The 19,874-nt window shown below is 39.4% G+C and overlaps 1 protein-coding gene across 12 annotated transcripts in view; it reads right to left on the bottom strand.

The window, feature by feature from the left end:
- The window catches only part of VPS13D (vacuolar protein sorting 13 homolog D), a 236,731-nt gene that overhangs the window by 113,565 nt on the left and 103,292 nt on the right, over nucleotides 1–19,874 (bottom strand). For all 12 annotated transcript variants that reach the window (XM_074334033.2, XM_074334026.2, XM_074334029.2 and 9 more), the window contains 9 exons: nucleotides 16,720–16,967; nucleotides 15,057–15,248; nucleotides 14,621–14,747; nucleotides 12,749–12,891; nucleotides 9,551–9,681; nucleotides 9,177–9,352; nucleotides 5,030–5,153; nucleotides 3,982–4,217; nucleotides 661–769 (listed from right to left, as the gene is read on the bottom strand). In XM_074334033.2, coding sequence (XP_074190134.2) covers nucleotides 661–769; nucleotides 3,982–4,217; nucleotides 5,030–5,153; nucleotides 9,177–9,352; nucleotides 9,551–9,681; nucleotides 12,749–12,891; nucleotides 14,621–14,747; nucleotides 15,057–15,248; nucleotides 16,720–16,967 — 1,486 coding nt within the window. The remainder of the gene's footprint in view (nucleotides 1–660; nucleotides 770–3,981; nucleotides 4,218–5,029; nucleotides 5,154–9,176; nucleotides 9,353–9,550; nucleotides 9,682–12,748; nucleotides 12,892–14,620; nucleotides 14,748–15,056; nucleotides 15,249–16,719; nucleotides 16,968–19,874) is intronic.

Below are 19,874 nucleotides of genomic sequence, written 5' to 3'. Positions count from 1 at the left end.
TGTCAGGGGCATTTTTGGATTATGTGATTTCCATGATGCAAAACATAAGGAACGCATCCCTCCGGTAAATGTGTTACAAATAATTAGTTAGTGATCTCCCTCCTCTTAAAGTGACTTCTGCACCTCTGTTCTCAAACATCTTTCATTTTGAAATGTGAACTATTTATTACCCATCCTTCTGTCATGTGTAATATTTTTACCCAAATTTTACTGTCTCTTTCTCTCTCTCTCTCTATCTAGGTCTATTAGCATAAATGTGTTCCCTAAGCAGACTTGAAAAGACTGTTGGTATAAAAAAAGGAAAAACAGTACGTTTGATCATTTTTCAATTCTGTTTAGGAAAAAATAGATTAGGGAAGTATTATAACAGAAAAATAGAGAAATGAAAATGACATCACAAATTTGAGGGGAAAAAAAAAAGTTCAAGAATTAAGTTTTCCAGAAAAGGCACCAAAGATGAGAAAGGGCTGGGCAATTCCAGGTATCATGGGACAGTAGGAAGCACGTGACCTGGAGCAGTCAAGACCCGGTGTCCCTACCTGAGCAAGTCATCCAGCTCACGTCTCCATGTCCTTAGCTATAAAACGAGGGGCTGGACTATAAGGCCTGGGTCCCTCCCAGCGCTAAGAATCTTTCATTATAAACTCCAAGTTCTCTTACCTTCTTCTTTAAAATGACTCTTTGTGTCTTCGGTGAAACATCCAAGACGAGCTCTGCACAGGTAATGGCCTTGTTGGAAGCCACAGGCCTTCCTGTCCCCTTCTGCAAACTGGAATTTAAAAAAAAATTATATATCTCTATATATATAGATTCTCCCACATGTATACATGCATGTACATATACGCACACAAGTATTCAAGTACTCATAAGCAAATGCCTAAATCCTCCACTATAAAAAAGAGATTTTTTTTTTTAATTGTAAGAGATAAAGTCTGACACAAGTTGCAGAAAACTCAAGGTTGTGTTGTTTTCCTGTATAGCTCAAAGATTCATTTGTCAGAAGATATACTCTGACATTTCTCCTCTCCTGATAATTTTATTAAGTGGCTATAAAAGGATGACGATGTATCTTTAGAGGCCAAAAAACAACAAAAAAACCTAAGCCAGACATTTCAAGGGCCCAAGAATTAGCTCTACTCTTTGCCAGACAGAACATCAGCGTCACTACATCCCCAAGTCTTGGTAAGAAATCATAAGCCCCTTTAGGATGAAAAGTAAACAAAGGTTCATAATCACCTTTCTCCAAGTCAATGGTGTGCTTCACTGTGGCTTAAGAACCCGAAACTTTATGGAATATTGCAGCCTACCTACACTTTGGAGTATTTCAATGAGATTTTGTTTAGATTATTCTCCTGTTTCTACTAATCTTTATCATCAAAAAAGGGGGCTGATAAATTCAGAGTTAAAAACTAGTTTTCTTGAAAAAAAAAAAACTAGTTTTCATGACACCACAAGCACAAGTGACAAAAACAAAAAAGATAGATGAGATTTCAACAAAATTAAAAACTTTTATCCTTCAAAGGCACCATCAAGAAAGAAAAATGAAAAGCCACAGAATAAAAGATACTTGCAAATCATATATCTTATATGGGATTTGTACCCATATTATATAAGGAACTTTTAAAATTCAACAATAAAAAGGCCAAAGTCAAATTTTAAAATGGGCAAAGGATTTGAATACACGTTTCTCCCAAGATATACAAATGGCCAATGAGCACATGAAAGATGCTCAACAGCATTAGTTATTAAGGAAATGCAAATCAAAACCACAATGAGATACCACTACACACCCAGATGGCTACAATTAAATAACAACAACAACAACAAAAAACCCAGAAAATAACAAGTTGCTGAGGATGTGGAGAAACTGGAACCCTTGTACATAACTGATGGGGATGTAAAATGATTCAGCTGCTGTGGAAAACCATATAGCAGTTCCTCAAAAAGTCAAACATAGAATTACCACAGACCCCAGCAATTCCACTCCTAGGTATATACACAGAAGAATTCGAAACGAGTAACTTAAACAAATGTCTAGGCATGCTGACAGCAGCCCTACTGACAACAGCCAAAAGGTAGAGACAACGCAAATGTCCATCAACGAATGGACAAAATGTGGTCTACACATACAATGGAATATTACTCAGCCATAACAGGAATAGAATACTAATACATACATAGAGTGAACCTTGGAAACATGCTAAGTGAAAGAAGCCAGACACATGAGATCACATATTTTATTATTCAATTTATGTGCAATATCTTGGATAGGTAAATCCCGAGAAACAAAAAACAGATTGGTGGTTGCCAGGGCCTGGGAGAAGAGGAGAGTAATGGGGAGTAACTACTTAATGCGCTTGGGTTTCTTTTTAGGGTGATGAAAATGTTTTGGCACTAGAGAGAGGTGGAAGCACATTATAAATGTACTATTAAGTTGGTGCAAAAGTAATTGCGGTTTTTGCAATTATTTTTAACCTTTTAAATTGCAATTACTTTTGTACCAACCTAATAAATGCCGCTGAACTGTTCACTTTAAAATGGCTAATTTTATGTTGTGTGACTTTCACCTCAATTTAAAATAAAAAACAACAAAAACAAAACCAGTCTTCTTCCCCATCGTTAGTTCTCTCCAAAACTGCAAACAAATGGTATCTAATAAACTCCAAAAGATGCCTCAACCTCAGCACACCAAAATTCCCAGAAACTTCTCTTTTTATCTGCTCCTTATCTGTTCAACCCACTAAATTCATAATCCTGCATCAGGATTCTTCGGTTAAAGAGCTTAGTAACTGCTGGAATTTAACATAAGAACATGAAAGGAAAAACATGATTAGCAACCAGATTCAGAACTGGTTTTTCAGGCACTAAAACCTTAAGCATGTCACACTGTTAACTGTCATAATCTTTCAAACGAAACAAACAAACATGATTCACTTAATTATAACAGGATAAGAATCCCAGCACCATCATTACCAATAAGAACTGCAACAAACAAGGAAAAGAACGGCTATTCTAAGGAAAGGTGCCCATTCAATTTCATTCCTAGTGGAATCTGGACTCTAGGTAGATAAGATACGGCACAGACCAGTCACTGTTTTGGGGGCCTAAGGCACATACAAAAGTATCATTCATAAGCAAAATTATTCAGAACATTTTGGAAAGGAATATGACTTTAAATGTGCTGTTTGTCGGGTGGTTTATATCTGTAGTGCTAAAGATTCAGCTAGTTTCCCTGTTTCTTCATGGATAAACTTTAAAACTGGCCCTGGAACCAGCATGGAAACAGTCAACTGTATTTACATGTTGGTGGAACGACTACTGTTTGAAAGCCCAATGTTTTGATCTCTGTGTGCCAATCCATACACCAACCTAACAGGAGAATTAGAATAAACTTGCCATTCTTCACCAGCATTTTCTAAATACAACTAGTCAGACGTCAGTGAAGATCATATTTCTAAGGCAACTGGAATGACTGTCAAGTCAAGCTCTTTGTTTGGCTTCAGGTGAATATTAAAATAGACCCTTAAGTGTCTGCTTAATCAGGATTCTCAATGGGAAAAATAAGTCAGACTGATGATTTGAATAATTTGATGAAGATTAGTCAGTTTTAATGAGGAAAGAGATAAAACAAACTTAAAAATAGCAGCAAGAAGTTTAAAAAAATAACATCTTAAAGCGAGAGGAATTTAAGAGACTGTAAGAATAATACCTTACCGGAGGAGCTGTTAAATACGAGAGTGGATTATTGGGGAGATCTTGAGAAAGAGAAGACTCTTGCCTCTTCGGATGAATGTTAATCTACCCAGAAGACAAGGGCTTAGACTAAAGACCTCTCAAGACAGACCTTGAGCCTAGGATTTAGTAAAGAATGGAAGGAATCTTTCTTCATCCTTCGGCCGCCTGAGAACTGCTTAGAATTTAAGACTAGCTAATAATTAGAGCCTCCTGCTTTACAAGAACAGTAATTTAACCCAGAATTACCCAGAGAATGTATGTGTAGCAGCAATATAAATAAAATTCTCATAATAAAGCTGTCGGTTATCCTGGAAATCATTCATGTTGCAGCTGATCTCAGAGGAACCTGCGCCTTTGACAGTGAGAGTGATAAACGGTGGCAGGGTGGGTTCGTCCCAGGCGTAATCCAATGAAGTCATGGGCTTCACTTCAGTTCGGAGCCGGGGTTCAGCTACACCGTGCTGAGTAAAGACAACTGGGACCTACAGTGACGGCAGAGAGGGTAGAGAGGACTTTCATTCAGATTGGTGTTAATGCAAAATGATTCCGCGCTTCCTACAATACGTTTAAGTTCCAGATCCTTCCCAAATGAATCCTAGACAGGGCATAACCACAAGAGAGGTTCATCATCGTATCTCTTCAAATGCCTTTCTGATCATCTTTCAAACTGCGAAAAGCCCAATTAAAAGCCTGGGCTACAGCCTGTTGGATAAAGGGCTTTAAGAAGCGTTGCCACCCCAAATACTCAGGGGAAGCAATTCTATCCTTTCAGTGGCGTCTCTTCTACCCTCATCCGCCCCATGACACACTTTGAACACAGAAAGGAATAACAGTTTTAGAATTCAGCCATGGAGAGTCACATATTGTAAGACGTCGTTATTCAAAAGCATAATTTAAAACAGTCTAATGATTTCCATTTTTCTGCTTTCCTTGTAAAAGCTATAAAAATGCTCACAGTAGAACTGCCCATTCCCACTGTCACTGGACAACCTGATTCTGATTCCTGTGTGTGGACTGGCTGCAGAAGCCACCATGTCAACCAAACGATCAAGCCAGAATAAGCACTGGAGGCTGACAAGTCACGTCTAGACAGGGCTGCCCAGCAATCAAAATGACCCACAGAAATCCCCGTAAGGGTAAGGATTTCTAAGGTTCTCCAGCGACAGAGTTCCCTGCATGGCTTCTTTTAAGCCCAAGTGTGAAATGCATTCATCTTTATCTTAAGGGCAGTCCATATGCCACCCTCCCGCACACGTATAAAACAGCCAAACTGGCTCTCAACTCCCCTTGATACCTTAGAAAAGTTGTCAATGCGGAAAGGAGGGGGCAACTGATCTGTGTCACTAAAGGAGATCCTATAGGTGGCTCCTCGGAGCGTAATTTCCACACGCAGGAAGAAGCATTTCCCCAGGGTATCTCTGCAGAAAAAGGAAACAAAAGAGGCCGCATCAAATGGAGAAAACAAGTTCCAATTCACTTTTCTCTCATCCTTCTCACAATCAGGTCATGGACTGCAATCAATAAATACCACTGTGTGTTCTTTGAGAACATTAAAAAATAGGAAGTGACAGTATAATCACACAGTAAAAAGAATTCATTCACGTTGTACCACAAGATCTACAAATTTTCATTAGTGGGTTTGTTTTGGCTAATAGTATCTATGTAGCAAATGAGTAACTATTGGTTGAACTACACAAAACTGTTGATACTAGACCATTTTTTACCTAGAAAAAGAGCAATTGCATATGATTCAAACTGATATATTGATGTTATTGATTACGAGGGTTCTCACTGTAGGACGAGGGAAGGTGAGGAAGAATCCTGTGGAATGGAGGTGTCAGTATGTAATCGTGATGATCGAATTTAGCAACATCAATAATGGGCCCAACAGACGTCACTGGCTCTTGATGAGACGCAATCGAAAACACAATGCACCATGTAGGTCGTATTCTTACCAAAAATGTTTGAGCCAAATCTATATATATATATAGGAAACTATCAGAAAAATCCAGAAAATAGGACATCCTACAAGACACTGGCTTAGACTCTTTAAAAAGGTCAATGTCAATAAAGACAAAAAAGTAAAAGTGGGAATATTCTAGATCAAAGCAGAAGAGATCTATCAACCAAAGAAAATACATGAGCCTTGAATTAGTCCTAGATCAGGGGGAGGGGACTGCTATGAAGGACATTTTAAAGGACTATTTATTAGAAAACATATCAATATTAAATTTCTTCACTGTGCAATGATAGTGTATCATTTAGAAAAAAAATGCCCTTGCCTTTAGGTGATGAGTGAAGTTTTTATGGCTAAAGCATCATGATGATTCAATTTACTTTCAAATGGTTCAGAAAAAAAAAAGTATGTATGTGTGGAGAGAGAACAAGAACACAGCAAAATGTTAAAATGCAGTAAATCTAGGTAAAACACAGAGGGGTGCTCCTTCACTAGTCATAAGTTTTCTGTAGGTCTAAGCTGTTTCAAAATGAAACGGTGGAGAAAGTAGAAGAAACAGATGGCATAGGTCTACACTCAGTATTTGAGGACGGCACACTGAAACTATTTCAAAAGGATTAACAACGGTACCGGTCCTCTTCCCCCACCTCCACCCATCTCTCTCTCTTTCTTTTTCTCTCTCTCTCTTAATCACGAGTAATTTTTTTGTTTAATTCGAAATTGGCTTCTCCTTCTCAGACAACAGATCTGGGCAGCCTCCACCCAGGCAGTGTATAAACCAATGGTGGTTTTAGCTACAGAACTCCTTACCTTCCGGGCCTCCAGCCCCGCAATGAAATCTTGTGGGAAACACATGATACTAAAAGACAAGAGTTCTGGAAAAATGCTTTTTCCTGCCTTAGACCCCAGCTACTCTTAGGAACACAGCTTGAAAACCTCTCCCAGATGCAATTAACTCTAATAAGGTCCAGGCAAAGGATAATTAAGAAGGGCACCCCACCAACAAAAAGAAAAAAACCCTTGGATAATGGCTTTTTTAAAAAGTCAGATGTAGATACTATTTTGGGTCATCTATTATTAAGTTGGGCATTTCTCTGTCCCCTTACAATGATGTTCTCAATGGAGAACAAACCGTAAGTATAAAAGATTAAATTTTGCATCTAAATGTGCTGAAAAAGCACCGATTTCAGTGTCTTTAGTTTCCAGAGCATTTGAGGAACGACATGACAGATGACACAAATCAATGGAAAGGCATCGCCTATTCATGGCCTGGAAGACTTACTATTGCTAAGATGTCAATGCTTCCCAAAGTGGATCCCATGATTTAACGCAATCCCTATCAAAACCACAAGTTGCCCACCCCCACCCCCAGAAATAGAAAATTTCATCTCAAAATTCAGATGGAATCTCAAGGAGCTCTAAATAGCTAAAATAATCTTCAGAGAAAAAAAAAGTTGGAAGTCTCACACTTCCTAATTTCAAAACTTATTACAAAGCTACAGTAATCAAAACAGAGTGACACGGCATACAGACAGACATACGGACAAATGAAATGGAGTCCAGACATAAACCCTTGTTTATAGGGTCAAATAGTTTTTGACAAGGGTGTCAAGGCCATTCCATGGGAAAGGAAAGTCTTTTCAACAAATGGTGTAGGGAAAACCGAATATCCACAAAAAAATGAATGAAGTTGGACCCTTATCTAACACCACATACAAACATTAACTCAAAATGGATCAAAGACCTAAAATATAAGAGCTAAAACTGTAGAACTCTCAGAAGAAAATATAGGGGAAAGGCTTGACAATATTGGGATTTGGCAATGATTTCTTGGATACGACACCAAAAGCACAGGCAACAAAAGTGCAAACAGATAAACTGGACTACATAAAAATTAAAAACGCCTATACAACAGAAAACACAATCAACACAGTGGAAAGGCAATGTATGGAGTGGGAGAAATATATGCAAATCATGGTATCTCATAAGGGGTTAATATCCAGACTGTATAAAGAACCAGAACACAACACCAAAAAAAGCAAACAAACCAATTCAACACTGGGCAAAGAACTTGAGTAGATTCTCTCTCCAAAGAAGATGTGTAAGTGTCCAACAAGCACGTGAAATGAAGCTTGACATCACTAATCCTTAGGGAAATTTGAATCAAAACCACAACGAGGTATCACCTCATACCCATTAGGAGATCTACTATCAGAAAAGCAGAAAGTAACATGTGTTGGTAAAGATGTGGAGATATTGGAACCTTTGTGCACTGTTGGTAGAAATATAAAATGGTACAGCGACTATGGAAAACATTATGGCAATTTCTCAGAGAAATAAAATTGGAATGCCCCAACAACTGCATTTCTGAGTATAGACCCAAAAGAATTAAAAGCAGGAACTCAAAGAAATATTTGTACATCAATGTTCAGAGCGGTATTATTGACAACCCAAGTGTCCATCGGTGAATGAATGGATCAACAAAATGTGGTATATACATACAATAGAATATTATTCACTGTTAAAAAGGAAGGAAATTCTGACACGTTACAACATGGATGAACCTTGAGGGTATGAAGCAAAATGAAACACTCCAGTCACCAACAGACAAATACTGTATGATTCCACTTATATGAGGTCCGTAGAGTAGTCAGATTCACCGAAAAAGTACAACAGGGGTTGGAGAAGGGGGAAATGAGGAGTTACTGTCTAATGGGTATAGAGATTCATTTTTGCAGGATAAAAAGAGTTTGGAGATTGGCTGCACAACAATATGGATGTACTTAACACTAGTGAATTTAAAAATGATTAAGATGGTCAATTTCATGTTCTGTACCTGAGGCCCACAAAACAATCTCTGGATCTTTATGGTATCTTTCTCATACGGTACGTGTATTTTACCACAATTAAAAAAAAAATTTTTAACACTTAAAAAGAAAAAAAAAAAAAAGCATTTGATGAAAGCAGAAAGAAAAGAGTCATCCTGTGCACACTGAGGCTACGTTTGGTTGATTTTTCTTAACAATAATGACCTGAGGGTCACTGGGTCCGGCCAAGGCCAGATGATTTACTGCAACAGAACTAAACAAGAGAGACTTTGCAGAATGTGTAAGAACAGACAGAAACCTTTGTCATCAGTGTTACCATCTAAATGCAGACAGAATTTTCAGACGTGCAGGCAGCCATGAGCTCAGTGCTGCCCCTCCAACTTGTAACCTCAGACCACAGCAATTGCACAATGCTCAAAACTGTTGACATTCCCTTGAACTCTTTCCATCAAAATGTTCACTCATACGTACCTGGCCTTTGCAAGTTTTAAGACCTTTCTCTGAGCCAGAAACATGTGTGTCCACGTCATGAAAAGTAATATTACCATTTATAGCTTTACAAATATTTAAAATTTCAATGGTATTTACAACTTACTATTTACTTACTGCACCTCAAACAAAGCTCCTTTTCGTCTAAATATAGTTTCTGAACTTACCTCATGTTGATGTGGAAAGAATTATTCTTGTTGACCTCAAAGCCGCCAGACCAAATACAATTGGGAACATCCATTAATCGGACACACAAGAGCTGATCATAGTCGTTCCGAGGCCAATGGAACACCACACTGGAGCCAGGAAGGGTGGAAATGTAACCTTCAGGATTGGCTGTGCCCTAAAACACGCGAGATCACTGGCTTTAGATCAACAAGTCTAAGTACCCACTCTGAGCCCTGCCTCCTACCACAGCTATTCAGGCATGAAACGGTTACTCACGTCACAAAACCTGCAGTGCTGATGGGGAGATAAGCCATGACATGAAAATTCCCTGTGCTTTTAAACACTACCCATTCTTCAAAAGCAAACTGCTTACCTGTCCCCGGGCAAATTCTCTCTGTGCAAACGCAAGCTTGTGAGATGATTTATTATCTAACAGGTAACGGGGGGCAAAGATGACCATACAGGTATCAATGTATCGACCTCGGCCTTTCTTGATGTCAATACCTACAAACGACAAGAACCATTGCCAGGAATTAGTCAGAAAAAAGAAAATTCGTGGTCTGACAAAAATAAATAGCCTTCACAAGTACTTAGTTTCTCTGAGAAAACAATTATATCACCCAGAGAGGCTGTCAAGCCTTCCAAGAATGAAATGAAAACAGCAAAGGCACTTAAAGTATTAATCTTTATTCCCAGTTATGCCTTAAAAAGTCTCAGGAGCAATATCAATATCCCCATAGTTCTTAGCTTCTTCATAAAATGTGTACCATTATACCAGCAACTAAAAAACGCAGGATACCTTCGGCTTCCATTTACAAAGGGGACTACTAAGACAGTTTATGTAATACATTTCTGCTTACATCTGGGACACAAAATTTCCTCTTAGAGAACTTTCCCCTTTTACAGGATATACTAGAAATTTCAGATTACTTAATTGCATTCTGCACTACCCTGAGCTCAGGTGACTCTTCTCTCATATTTCCTTTCAGCTCACTGCCCAAGAGTCCGGCTGAAACCTAATGCTAAATATTATAGAATTTATTCATTCATAAAATAAATGTTTTCAGCACATACTAAAAAACAGCAAACAGAACACACAGAAAATTATAATCAATGAGAGGGAAATCTCAAAACAGCACATCCAAAAGAAAGAAAGAAAGAGAGGGAGGGAGGGAGGGAGGGAGGGAGGGAGGGAGGGAGGGAGGGAGGGAGGGAAAGAAAGAAAACAGCATTGATTAGCTTAAAAACTCTGACAATTTTTAAAATATGAAATTCAGTGGGATGAATTATTTATTCATTAGACAATAAATATAGCAACTATATTCAAGGAACTGGGCTGAGCCCTGTTTTATACAATGATAAAAATATTTATAGTAGAAATAATACAATATTATTTATTGAACTCTACTACATGCTACGCCCTCTACCAAAGGCTCTACATTTAATCCTCAGAACTACCTTATGAGTTAAGTATTTTCATTCTTTCCATTTTACAGATGAGGAAACTAAGGCACGGAAAGCTAGGGAACTTGCCCTAGGTCACAGAGCCAGTAGGCAGCACAGCTGGGATTCAAAGCCAGGCAAAGCCTGCCCACAAAAGATGTGTTTAACTTGAATCTACAGTGCCGAGGCTCAATTTTTGGAAAAAAGCCGGCTTTTTGTTTCCTGGTGCATCTTAGATTACTCTGGCAAACTCCCAGTAAATGAATAGCTGATAAGATAAAAATGTACAAAATCCTTCGTTTTGGAGGTACATGGGAGATTAAATGGCCAGGCCGTCCCTGGCTTTCCAGCTTGGGACTGTGCTTTAAACCTTCCTGAGAGGCAGCTAGTTATCTATCCAATTCTGCAAAAATATTCAAGTACGAGATTCCACACATTCCCTTGACATTACATGCCAAGAGCTCATGATCCTGAAGAATTACGAAGTCCTAGCTTAGCACACCGTCTATTCTTTTCCTTGGTGTAACAAAATTCAAATCACAGTCTTGTCCCTACAAAGTTTTAATAGTAGTAAGTTTTAATGAATGCTCCTAGCATATGCATTTATACGTGCATTCACGGCATATTTCTGATTGAACAGCTCAATTTGCCTCCTGGCAAGAATTCTGTGGTTCCTTAGTGCCAGCTGCTTTAGAAGGCAGAGCTCCGTTTCCCCCAAATTTGTCCCAACTCTAGCTTCCGGCCAACCTGTGGTAGCTTGTGTTGGAAAGTGTATCAAGGACAAAATACCCCCACAGAAACCCAAACACAGCACAAAGCAGCTTTTGCCTACTCAAGACAAATGTGAGCAAACAAATGTGAGAAAAGAAAATGATCCTCAGCTAGAGGATCAAATAAAGTTCATTTCTTCTATTAAAAATCTAATGTCAACTTTACAGGAGAGAGCCCCCATGTCAAAGGAGAATGCACACAAATTCATGTTCAGAAACCACAAAAAGCGAACTATACTTGGAGGAGACTCTATTATAATAAATCCTCAAACACGTAAACATGTCTAACTCTACGTGGGACCCAGGGTAAATAGCTAAATGATACCACCTCAGTTTTTCCTTCTACAACATGCCTATATCTGCACTGTCCAATATAGAAGCCACTGGTCATATATGGCTATTTAAATTCATTAAAATTAAATAAATGAAAAATTCAATTCCTTAGTCACACTGACCCCATTTCTTAGCGATGTACTCTCAAGCTCTCGACAGCCATACGTGGCTAGAGCTGCCGTATTGGACAGTGCAAAATAGAACATTTCCAACATCACAGAGGAGTTCAACAGACAATGCAATTCTAGATGCTTTTCCAGAATTCAACACTAAAAGGTGCTTTGAGATCCCTGGAAATCACATAATAAAGGAAGGATGCACTGCTAACATTTTAAACCTGAGGCGTATTTAAATCAAATTAATCTTAACTCTTCAGAAAATCTTTTGGGCATTCTAGGTGGATATGAGGCATATATCAATAGGTATTCTCCCCTGTCCACCTTCCACCTCTGTAAGCTAAGCTTGTTTAGTGGGCTTCTAATTACTATAACCGCCAAGTGCATTTTATCACATTTTCTGCTTCAAATGTATACATCCCAATCATAATTCCACTTGTGACCCAGACTTCCCCTTTAAGTGGGCAAGTCACTTAACCTCTATGCTTCAGTTTCAAGAGCAATGCTTTCTACCCTCTTAGGGTTTGCAAATTTTAATGAATGCGTGGGAAATGCTTGGAGGATGAAAAGCATTCTAAGCGTTCCTATTATTCCCATGAAAAACAAGGATTTAAGCCAAACTGATCCGTCCCTGACACAGGTGAGTTTGAAATTAAACAGAGCCCCAGATCTCAAAGGGGCAGGTGTTTAGGTAGCTCCTTAGATCCCCAGGAGAACAGATCTGTGTTGATATCCATCTACCATTCAGAGAAAAAGATACCTGACCCAATGCTGAGCAAGAAAACCAGCACTTGCCGCCAGGCCAAAATGTATGACAAGCTTACTCCTCTATGCCTGAGGTCATCGGCCAGCGGTTCTGAGTCTCCTGCTGTCCCGCATGTAACCCACCAATTTAGAGATCAAACACACCAATGTTATAGATCAGCCCTGGGCGGTTTCCTTGCTGGATGACTTTCAAAGCTCGGACACCGCTGCCACCATCCAGTGAAAAGCCCTGACACCAGCCGGGCATGCCTTCAGGATGAATGCCCCTTCCAATTCTCATCGTGCAGCTGTAGGACAGAAAAGCAAAGATTTATATACTCACCCACGAGAAGGTCTCATCCAGCTGTCCTACCCAGGAAACACTGCTGTAGCTAACATCCAAAATCAGAACTTGAATATTGACTCTTCCTCACTCTCACATGATTCCCAAACACAGCAAGGCAATTATCAGTGGTCCAAACTCTATCTTAGAGGTGGCCACAGTACAACAACGTGCAAAATGTATGGACATCTTCAACTGAGCACTTTAGGAAAAAACATTATGATTCTGTGAACATAAGACATGGGGGAAATGCTACCTATTATTCCTCTGAAAAAAACAAGAATTCCAGGTAAAAGGATACTTTCCTGACTCAGGGGTTTCAAAGGTTCATGAAATATTAGGTTGGTGCAAAAGTAATTGCGGTTTTTACAATTATTTTTAACCTTTTAAACCACAATTACTTTTGCACTAACCTAATACCTAACATAGAAAAGTGTGCACACCATTCTGTGCATCCAAGAAAAGTTGAGGCAGAAGATGCAGCTAATGGTACGTTCCTCCTATGGCCTGGTACTAGTGCAATAACAAAGCACTATCTAGTCGGCCAGTGTCTTGCCACAGATCCTGGAACCGTAATCCCAAACGTGTGTTCCGGTTCTACCACGAACAATATAACCCTGGGTGGGGAAACTCTCTCTCTGAGCCTCAGTTTCCTCATTTTAAAATAGCACTATTTGCTGCCCTGCCTAATCCACTGGGATGTTGAAAGAATCAAATGAGATGGTCTATGTGGAAAAGCTTTGGGAAGTGTGAATTCCCTGGATAAAACAATCTGTTGCAAATGTTAAGTCCTAGATCAAAAACTGTCAAAATCCTTTCAGGAACCGTGAGAATGGGCTTGCTGACCACGGCTGGTGTCTGTACATCCACTGTCCAGCGCCCTAGTCAATCCTCTCCTGACTCCCGCACCAACCTTGACGCCAGCCGCCCACCCCCCCCATAGGCACAGCTGCCCCCCACTGGCATGCAGTGCTCCCTAAGCCCCCCTCGTAAGCTTGGAGCATACTTCTGCAGATAATGGGGTACAGCATTCTAGCGGTATCAATCAAATATGCCCACTTATCTTTGGATTAAGGCCATAAATTAGAAGACTCCTGTAAAAAGCAGAATGTCAAAACCAAGAACAAAAGTGAATTAACGCTCACGCCATCCATTATAAGGACATGCCATCTAATCAATCCTCACAATTGTTGCCTTTCCCTGCCTTTAAAAATGCAGTGAGAGCCTGGAGATCTTGAAATGGCACATTCTAACTCAAGGGTAAAAGATGGATTTCAAAACCTTACACAAAACTACCTGGATTGGTTAACGGGGTGAAGGCTTTACCAAAGGACCAGTCACGTCACCCGCCGGCCCTCCGTGCCAGCTCCTCTGTGCTGAGAGCTTACAGGGTACGAAAATTGTGCAGAGAACATGTGGGCTTCTCTTCATTGGCAGAGTTATGAATAGAACTACTTCAATACATGTAAAATAAAACTAGCTTTCATTATAAACCAACCAAATGGTTTATTTTCACTATCAAGTAACAGAAATTAGATCCGAAAGAATCCCATTAGGTCATGGTCCCATTCCCCTGCCAAGTGGGGATTGTTATCTACAGTATATTTCTACTTCCATGGATATACTATAGCCTTTGCTAACTTTTCCCCTTCCCTAGGAGCTTATTCCCCCTCCCCATAAATAACTGTACTCACAGGTTCGGCTGCTCTTTGTCAGCATAGCAGAACAAGAGAGGGCTCAGGCTCCGGGCCAGCTCATGCTCCTCAAACTGGCCTGCGGCGTCTGTCTTGCCATTGTCCTGTCTGAAGATCAGCGGTAACCCTTTAGGAAGGAGGGGAAAGTTTACATCAATCTCACCCAGTTTATCCAACACAGATGCAAATGGTAAAAGAACAAAATCATCGAGGGGGAAAAGAGCGAAAACGGAATTTATTCAGTGGGTGCAGTTCATTGTCTAAAAGGACAGTTTGGACCCTGACTGGGCACTTACTATGGAAGCAGGAGAGTTCTGGCAGCTTGGACGGTTGAAGTCGTTTATGTGCATTAGCTCCATTTAGTGAGCTGAGCAAATAAATGTGAATTCCCGTGACCAACGCCCAAGGTCCCCTCGAACGGCCTCTCTGAACATACCTGTTTTGTTAATCAACCAGTAAGGGGCAGAGATGAAGATCTTCAAGGACCCTTCTGCCCGACACACAATCCGGATGGTGAGGTTCAGCTGCCGCCGGTTGATGTCGTAGAGTCGCATTCTTACCATGTAGTTTTGGGTTCCAGGTGGGATGAGTAATTCCTTACAGAGCGGAAAATTCTCCAGTGATACTCCTAAAGGAGATGCAAGCTATTGTCTTTTTGGTTTCTCACTTTAGTTTGTCAAAATACCCACAGCCAAACGAAACTGGATTCCTTTTGGAAAAATCAGTAACTATGTCTCTAACTGGTAAATAAAAAAGTCTCATTAGTATGGCCATTTTCCTTTGCGGGGGTGAGAATACATACGAAACAAACCAGATGGCCTGGATGTCACACTAGGGGGTCTGAACTGCACAATTAGAACGATGAAAATACCAAAAAGCTATCAATAACAGCCATGACAATGAAGAGCTCTCTATTCACAATAAAGGCAAGAAGAGAATAAGAGTCAAGGTTTCTGCCGCCAACGGCCTGGCTTCCAAGTCCCCGTCCGGCCTTACTAAGCTGCCTGGTGCAGAAAGCTATTTAAACTCACTGCGCCTCACCTGCCAAATGGGGTAACAGCAGTACCTATGTCACAGGATTGTTATGAAAAGTGACGATCCATGTAAGGCAGACGGGGAAGCTAAAGAGTGCTGGGTATGCACACACTGGTGGTCAGGACACTTCTGTTCCATACAGGGGCCCAATAAACATTTGCTGAAGAAATACTTAAATGTCAAAGCACAGACCTATTTTCTTTAGAAGGGACAACTAGCACTGCACTATTTTTATTTTCTAAAGTAAGCTCAAGGGTTTATATATTCATTGACGTGCAAGCTTCTCGCTGTGGGACACATGGCTTAAGGTCAATGAGGTTCAGGTTCCTGTCTATAAAATGGGGAGAAGAGCTGTCTCTCTGCCTGAAATGTGGGCTGTTGTGAAGATCAAATGAGATGATATACGAATCTGGAGAAAGATCAATAGCTAAGTCATTATTATTTCAGCATATCTACAACAGCCTTAAAGAAGCATACTTCCCGCCCAAACTCCACAAGGACCTCTCTGTAAGAGCTACAGATATGGTGGTGATTCTCTACCTCAACTTTCGCCCATCCCTACAGCTGAAAACTACTTGACGCACTGACATCCCAAACCCCAACTTCTTCCTCAGTAAAATGGGACAGATAACTACTGCTTAAGGATTACATGCGATCGTGTGTGAGGCACCTGACATAATGCCTGGAGCACAGTGTGCTTGGCACATGTTTTTGCCTTTCCTGAAATGAGGAGAGAGAGACATAGGATTTGGCTCATTTTATAGCTAGAAAAAGCATGGTTTGAAAAGATGAAATGACTTCCTAGAGCCATACATCATGTGAGCAACATAAGAAAAAAAGGCTCTGTTGAGTGCTGTCTCTGTAAATCTTTTGGACTTGGTCAATTCTTGACAATTTTCTAATTTAGAAGTTTTATACATTTTTTTAAAACTGCATGAATCCTCTGAGCTAGCATACTGAGATACCATGTGTGCTATGATTTCCCTAAAATGTTTACCAAATAATCACAAAATACTGACATTTCCATGGAATTACTACAAATGGTAATTTGACTAAATCCTTACCCAGTTCAATGTTCTGGGATGTGTCAGCTGTGTGCAGAGCCACCTCTCTGCCAGGTTTCAGTGTCCCATTAATTGGCATTCCTTTAACATAAAAGTCAAGTTCACAAGGTAGCAAGTTGCAGATTACCACAGTTGGCAGGAGGTATATGGTATGCCCAGGCTGTCTGAAAATCTGCTTTGCACTGTCAGAAAATATGTTCGAGGGCATGTAATCTGGGTAATTCTCTTTTTTTATGGCCACACAAAACCTATGAAGACAAAATGGTGTAAAAACCATCAGCCTGAATGAAGAACTTGAATTCTTTCCCCTTAGCTGAGTATCAGAAAGCATAACGTTAAAATGGTTCAAGGCTTCAGTAAGGTAGTTGCAATTTTCAATCCAAACACATTAAATGAGGTATAATTAAATCACAATAGAATGTATAGATTTTAAATGTTCAGTATGACTTTTGACAATTACATACATCGCTATAACCACCACCCAAAACCAGTTATAGAATATTTCTCTCACTCCGGAAGGCGACCTCATATACCCTTCCAATCAAAATCTTCTCCCCCATCATTTAAGCAACTACTTTCTGATATTTGTCAATACAGATTAGTTGTGCCTGTTCTTGAACTGCATACTAGGCTATTTTTGCATAAAAATGGAAGTTTCGACAAGATTCAGCCATTTTGTATGCATCAGTATTTGATTCCTATCCCAATTTATGAACATACCATTTTTAAAAATTTACTCATTATCCTGTTGATTGATAGGTTTGTTGATAGCCAATTGGGTTGTATCTCTGGATCAATTTATTGAGAATGGAAAGCCTAACAATACTGAGTCTTTCCATCCATGAACTTGGTTATTTATTACTACTTAGTTATTACATTGGTTTTCTTCAATCTCTCTCAGCAAGGTTTTGTATTTTCTGTACTAGAAAACTGGTACATCATTCCTTAGCTTTTTGATGCTATTGTAAATGGTATGTTTATTAATCACATTTTCCAACTTTTCATGGCTAGAATATAAGAATACAATTGATTTCTATAAATTGATCTTGAATCCTGAAAGCTTTTCTTTTTTCCCCCTTCTTCTGCCCCCACTCAGGTTCAAGCTGTTGTTTCTCAGTCCAGTTGTGTAGGACACAGCTCCCTGGCCCATGCTGGTGTTATGAGCCTTGCGCTCCCCCAGCTGAGGCAGTCGGTCGCTGGTCATCGGTCGGCCGCTCACAGCAGCTCATGGCAGCTCTCACCAGCTGCCGGCCGCTCACAATGGCTGCCCGCCACTCATGCTGGCCACCAGCCGCTCATGGCAGCACACGGTAGCCCACGGCCGCACACAGCAGCCCACGCCAACCTCCAGCTGTTCACAGCAGCCCAGCTCCAGGGAGAGCCATTGTTCACAATCTTAGCTGTAGAAGGCACAGCTCACTGGTCCATGTGGGAATCGAACCAGCGACCTCTGCGTTAGGAGCACAGCGCTCCAACCACCTGAGCCACCAGGCCAGTCCCGAATCCTGAAATCTTGATAAATTTATTTAGGTCCCATAATTTTCCATGGTGTTTTCTACATACATAATTGTGTCATTTGCATATAAGTTTTACTTCTTTTCAGATCTTTATGCTTTTCCAATTTCTTGTTTACTTATTTATCCTTACTGCAATGGCTAAGACGAGTGCTACAATGTCAAAGAGAGTAGCTGCTTCCCAATCTTAAGGAAAAGCATTTAAGGTTTCACCATTAAATAAAATGGTAGCTGTAGGTTTATGATAGATGCCGTTTGACGGGTCGGAAAAGTTCCCTTCAATTCCTAGTCTGCTGTGAACATTATCAGGAATGGGTGCTGGATTTTAGCAAATGTTTTTTGGTTTTTGGTGGGCTTTTTTTTTTTTCATTTACTGAGATGACCTGATGTTTTTTTAGTCTGTTAATATGGAAAATTACATTTACTGATTTTCAAATGTTAAGCTAATCTTACATTCCTGGGATGAACTTCACTTGCTGGATTCTATTTGGTAGTATTTTGTTATGAATTTTTGCAACTCTTCATGGGGGGAATACAGGTTTGCAATTTTCTTTTTCTTTCTTCCCCTTCCCTCCTTGCTTCTTTCCTTTCTTTATAATTATCTACATCAGTTTTGGTATCAGGTATATGCCGGCCTCCTAAAATGAGTTAGGAACTGTTCCCTCCTCCCCTACTTTCTCAAAGAATTTGCATAGAACTGGTATTATTTCTTCCTTAAATGTATGGTAGAATTCACTAATGAAGCCATGTAGTCCTAGAGTGTCCTTTGCGGGAAGGCTTGTTACTAAAATTAATTTCTTTAATAGTTATTGGGCTATTTGGATTTTCTACTTCCTCTTTGTATCGGTTTTGGTAATCCGCTATTTTCAGGAAATCTGTCATTCCAGTGTGGAATTTACCGTATTTTGCCGTTTATAATGCGCACTCACGTTTTTGGCCCAAACTTTAGGGGAAATTTCATTTCAATTTTTTAATTCAAATTTATTTGTTTACATTTAGGTACTTGTTTTTTGTATTATAAAGGAATTTTAGCATTCATTTTTTAACATATTATGGTACAACCAATTTTATGTAACAAATAATTACAAAACACAAGAACAGATACAAGGTATAAGAAATTTTATGTACTAGTAACAAATTTACAATATTGACACCTCATAGAAAGCCAAGAACTCTTCATGTTGCAAGTTAAGTTCAACAAAACCGATTATTGTATTCCAGGGTATTATTTTGCATACAGATATCATTATTGAGTTCTAGAGTTACACTTTTAACTCATAAGCATAAATAAAAGAATTAAAAACATTTATATAGATATGGAATTAATACTACCCATGTATAATGCACATTGTTATTTTTCCCCTTACAAATTTGGGCAAAAAAGTGTGCACTATACACTGCAAAATACAGTAGCTGCATAAAACTGTTTATAACATCTCCTTGTAAAGTCTGTAGTATCTATAATAATGTCTCCTTTCTTTATTCCTTACATTAGTATTTTGTGTTTTCTCTTTCTTTACCTTGATCAGTCTTATTGAAAGTTTATTAAACATGAACCTTTCCAAAAGTCAATTTTGACATTGATTTTGTTTGTTTTTCTATTTCATTGACTTCCATACTTATTTTTATTGCTTTTTTTCA

Source organism: Rhinolophus sinicus, chromosome 14 (assembly GCF_057876585.1).
Source record: "Rhinolophus sinicus isolate RSI-liver-muscle chromosome 14, RSI-T2T, whole genome shotgun sequence".
NCBI classification, from domain to species: Eukaryota; Metazoa; Chordata; class Mammalia; order Chiroptera; family Rhinolophidae; genus Rhinolophus; species Rhinolophus sinicus.
Note: the sequence above shows the minus strand (reverse complement) of the source record. Positions and strands in the feature narration are given on the sequence as shown.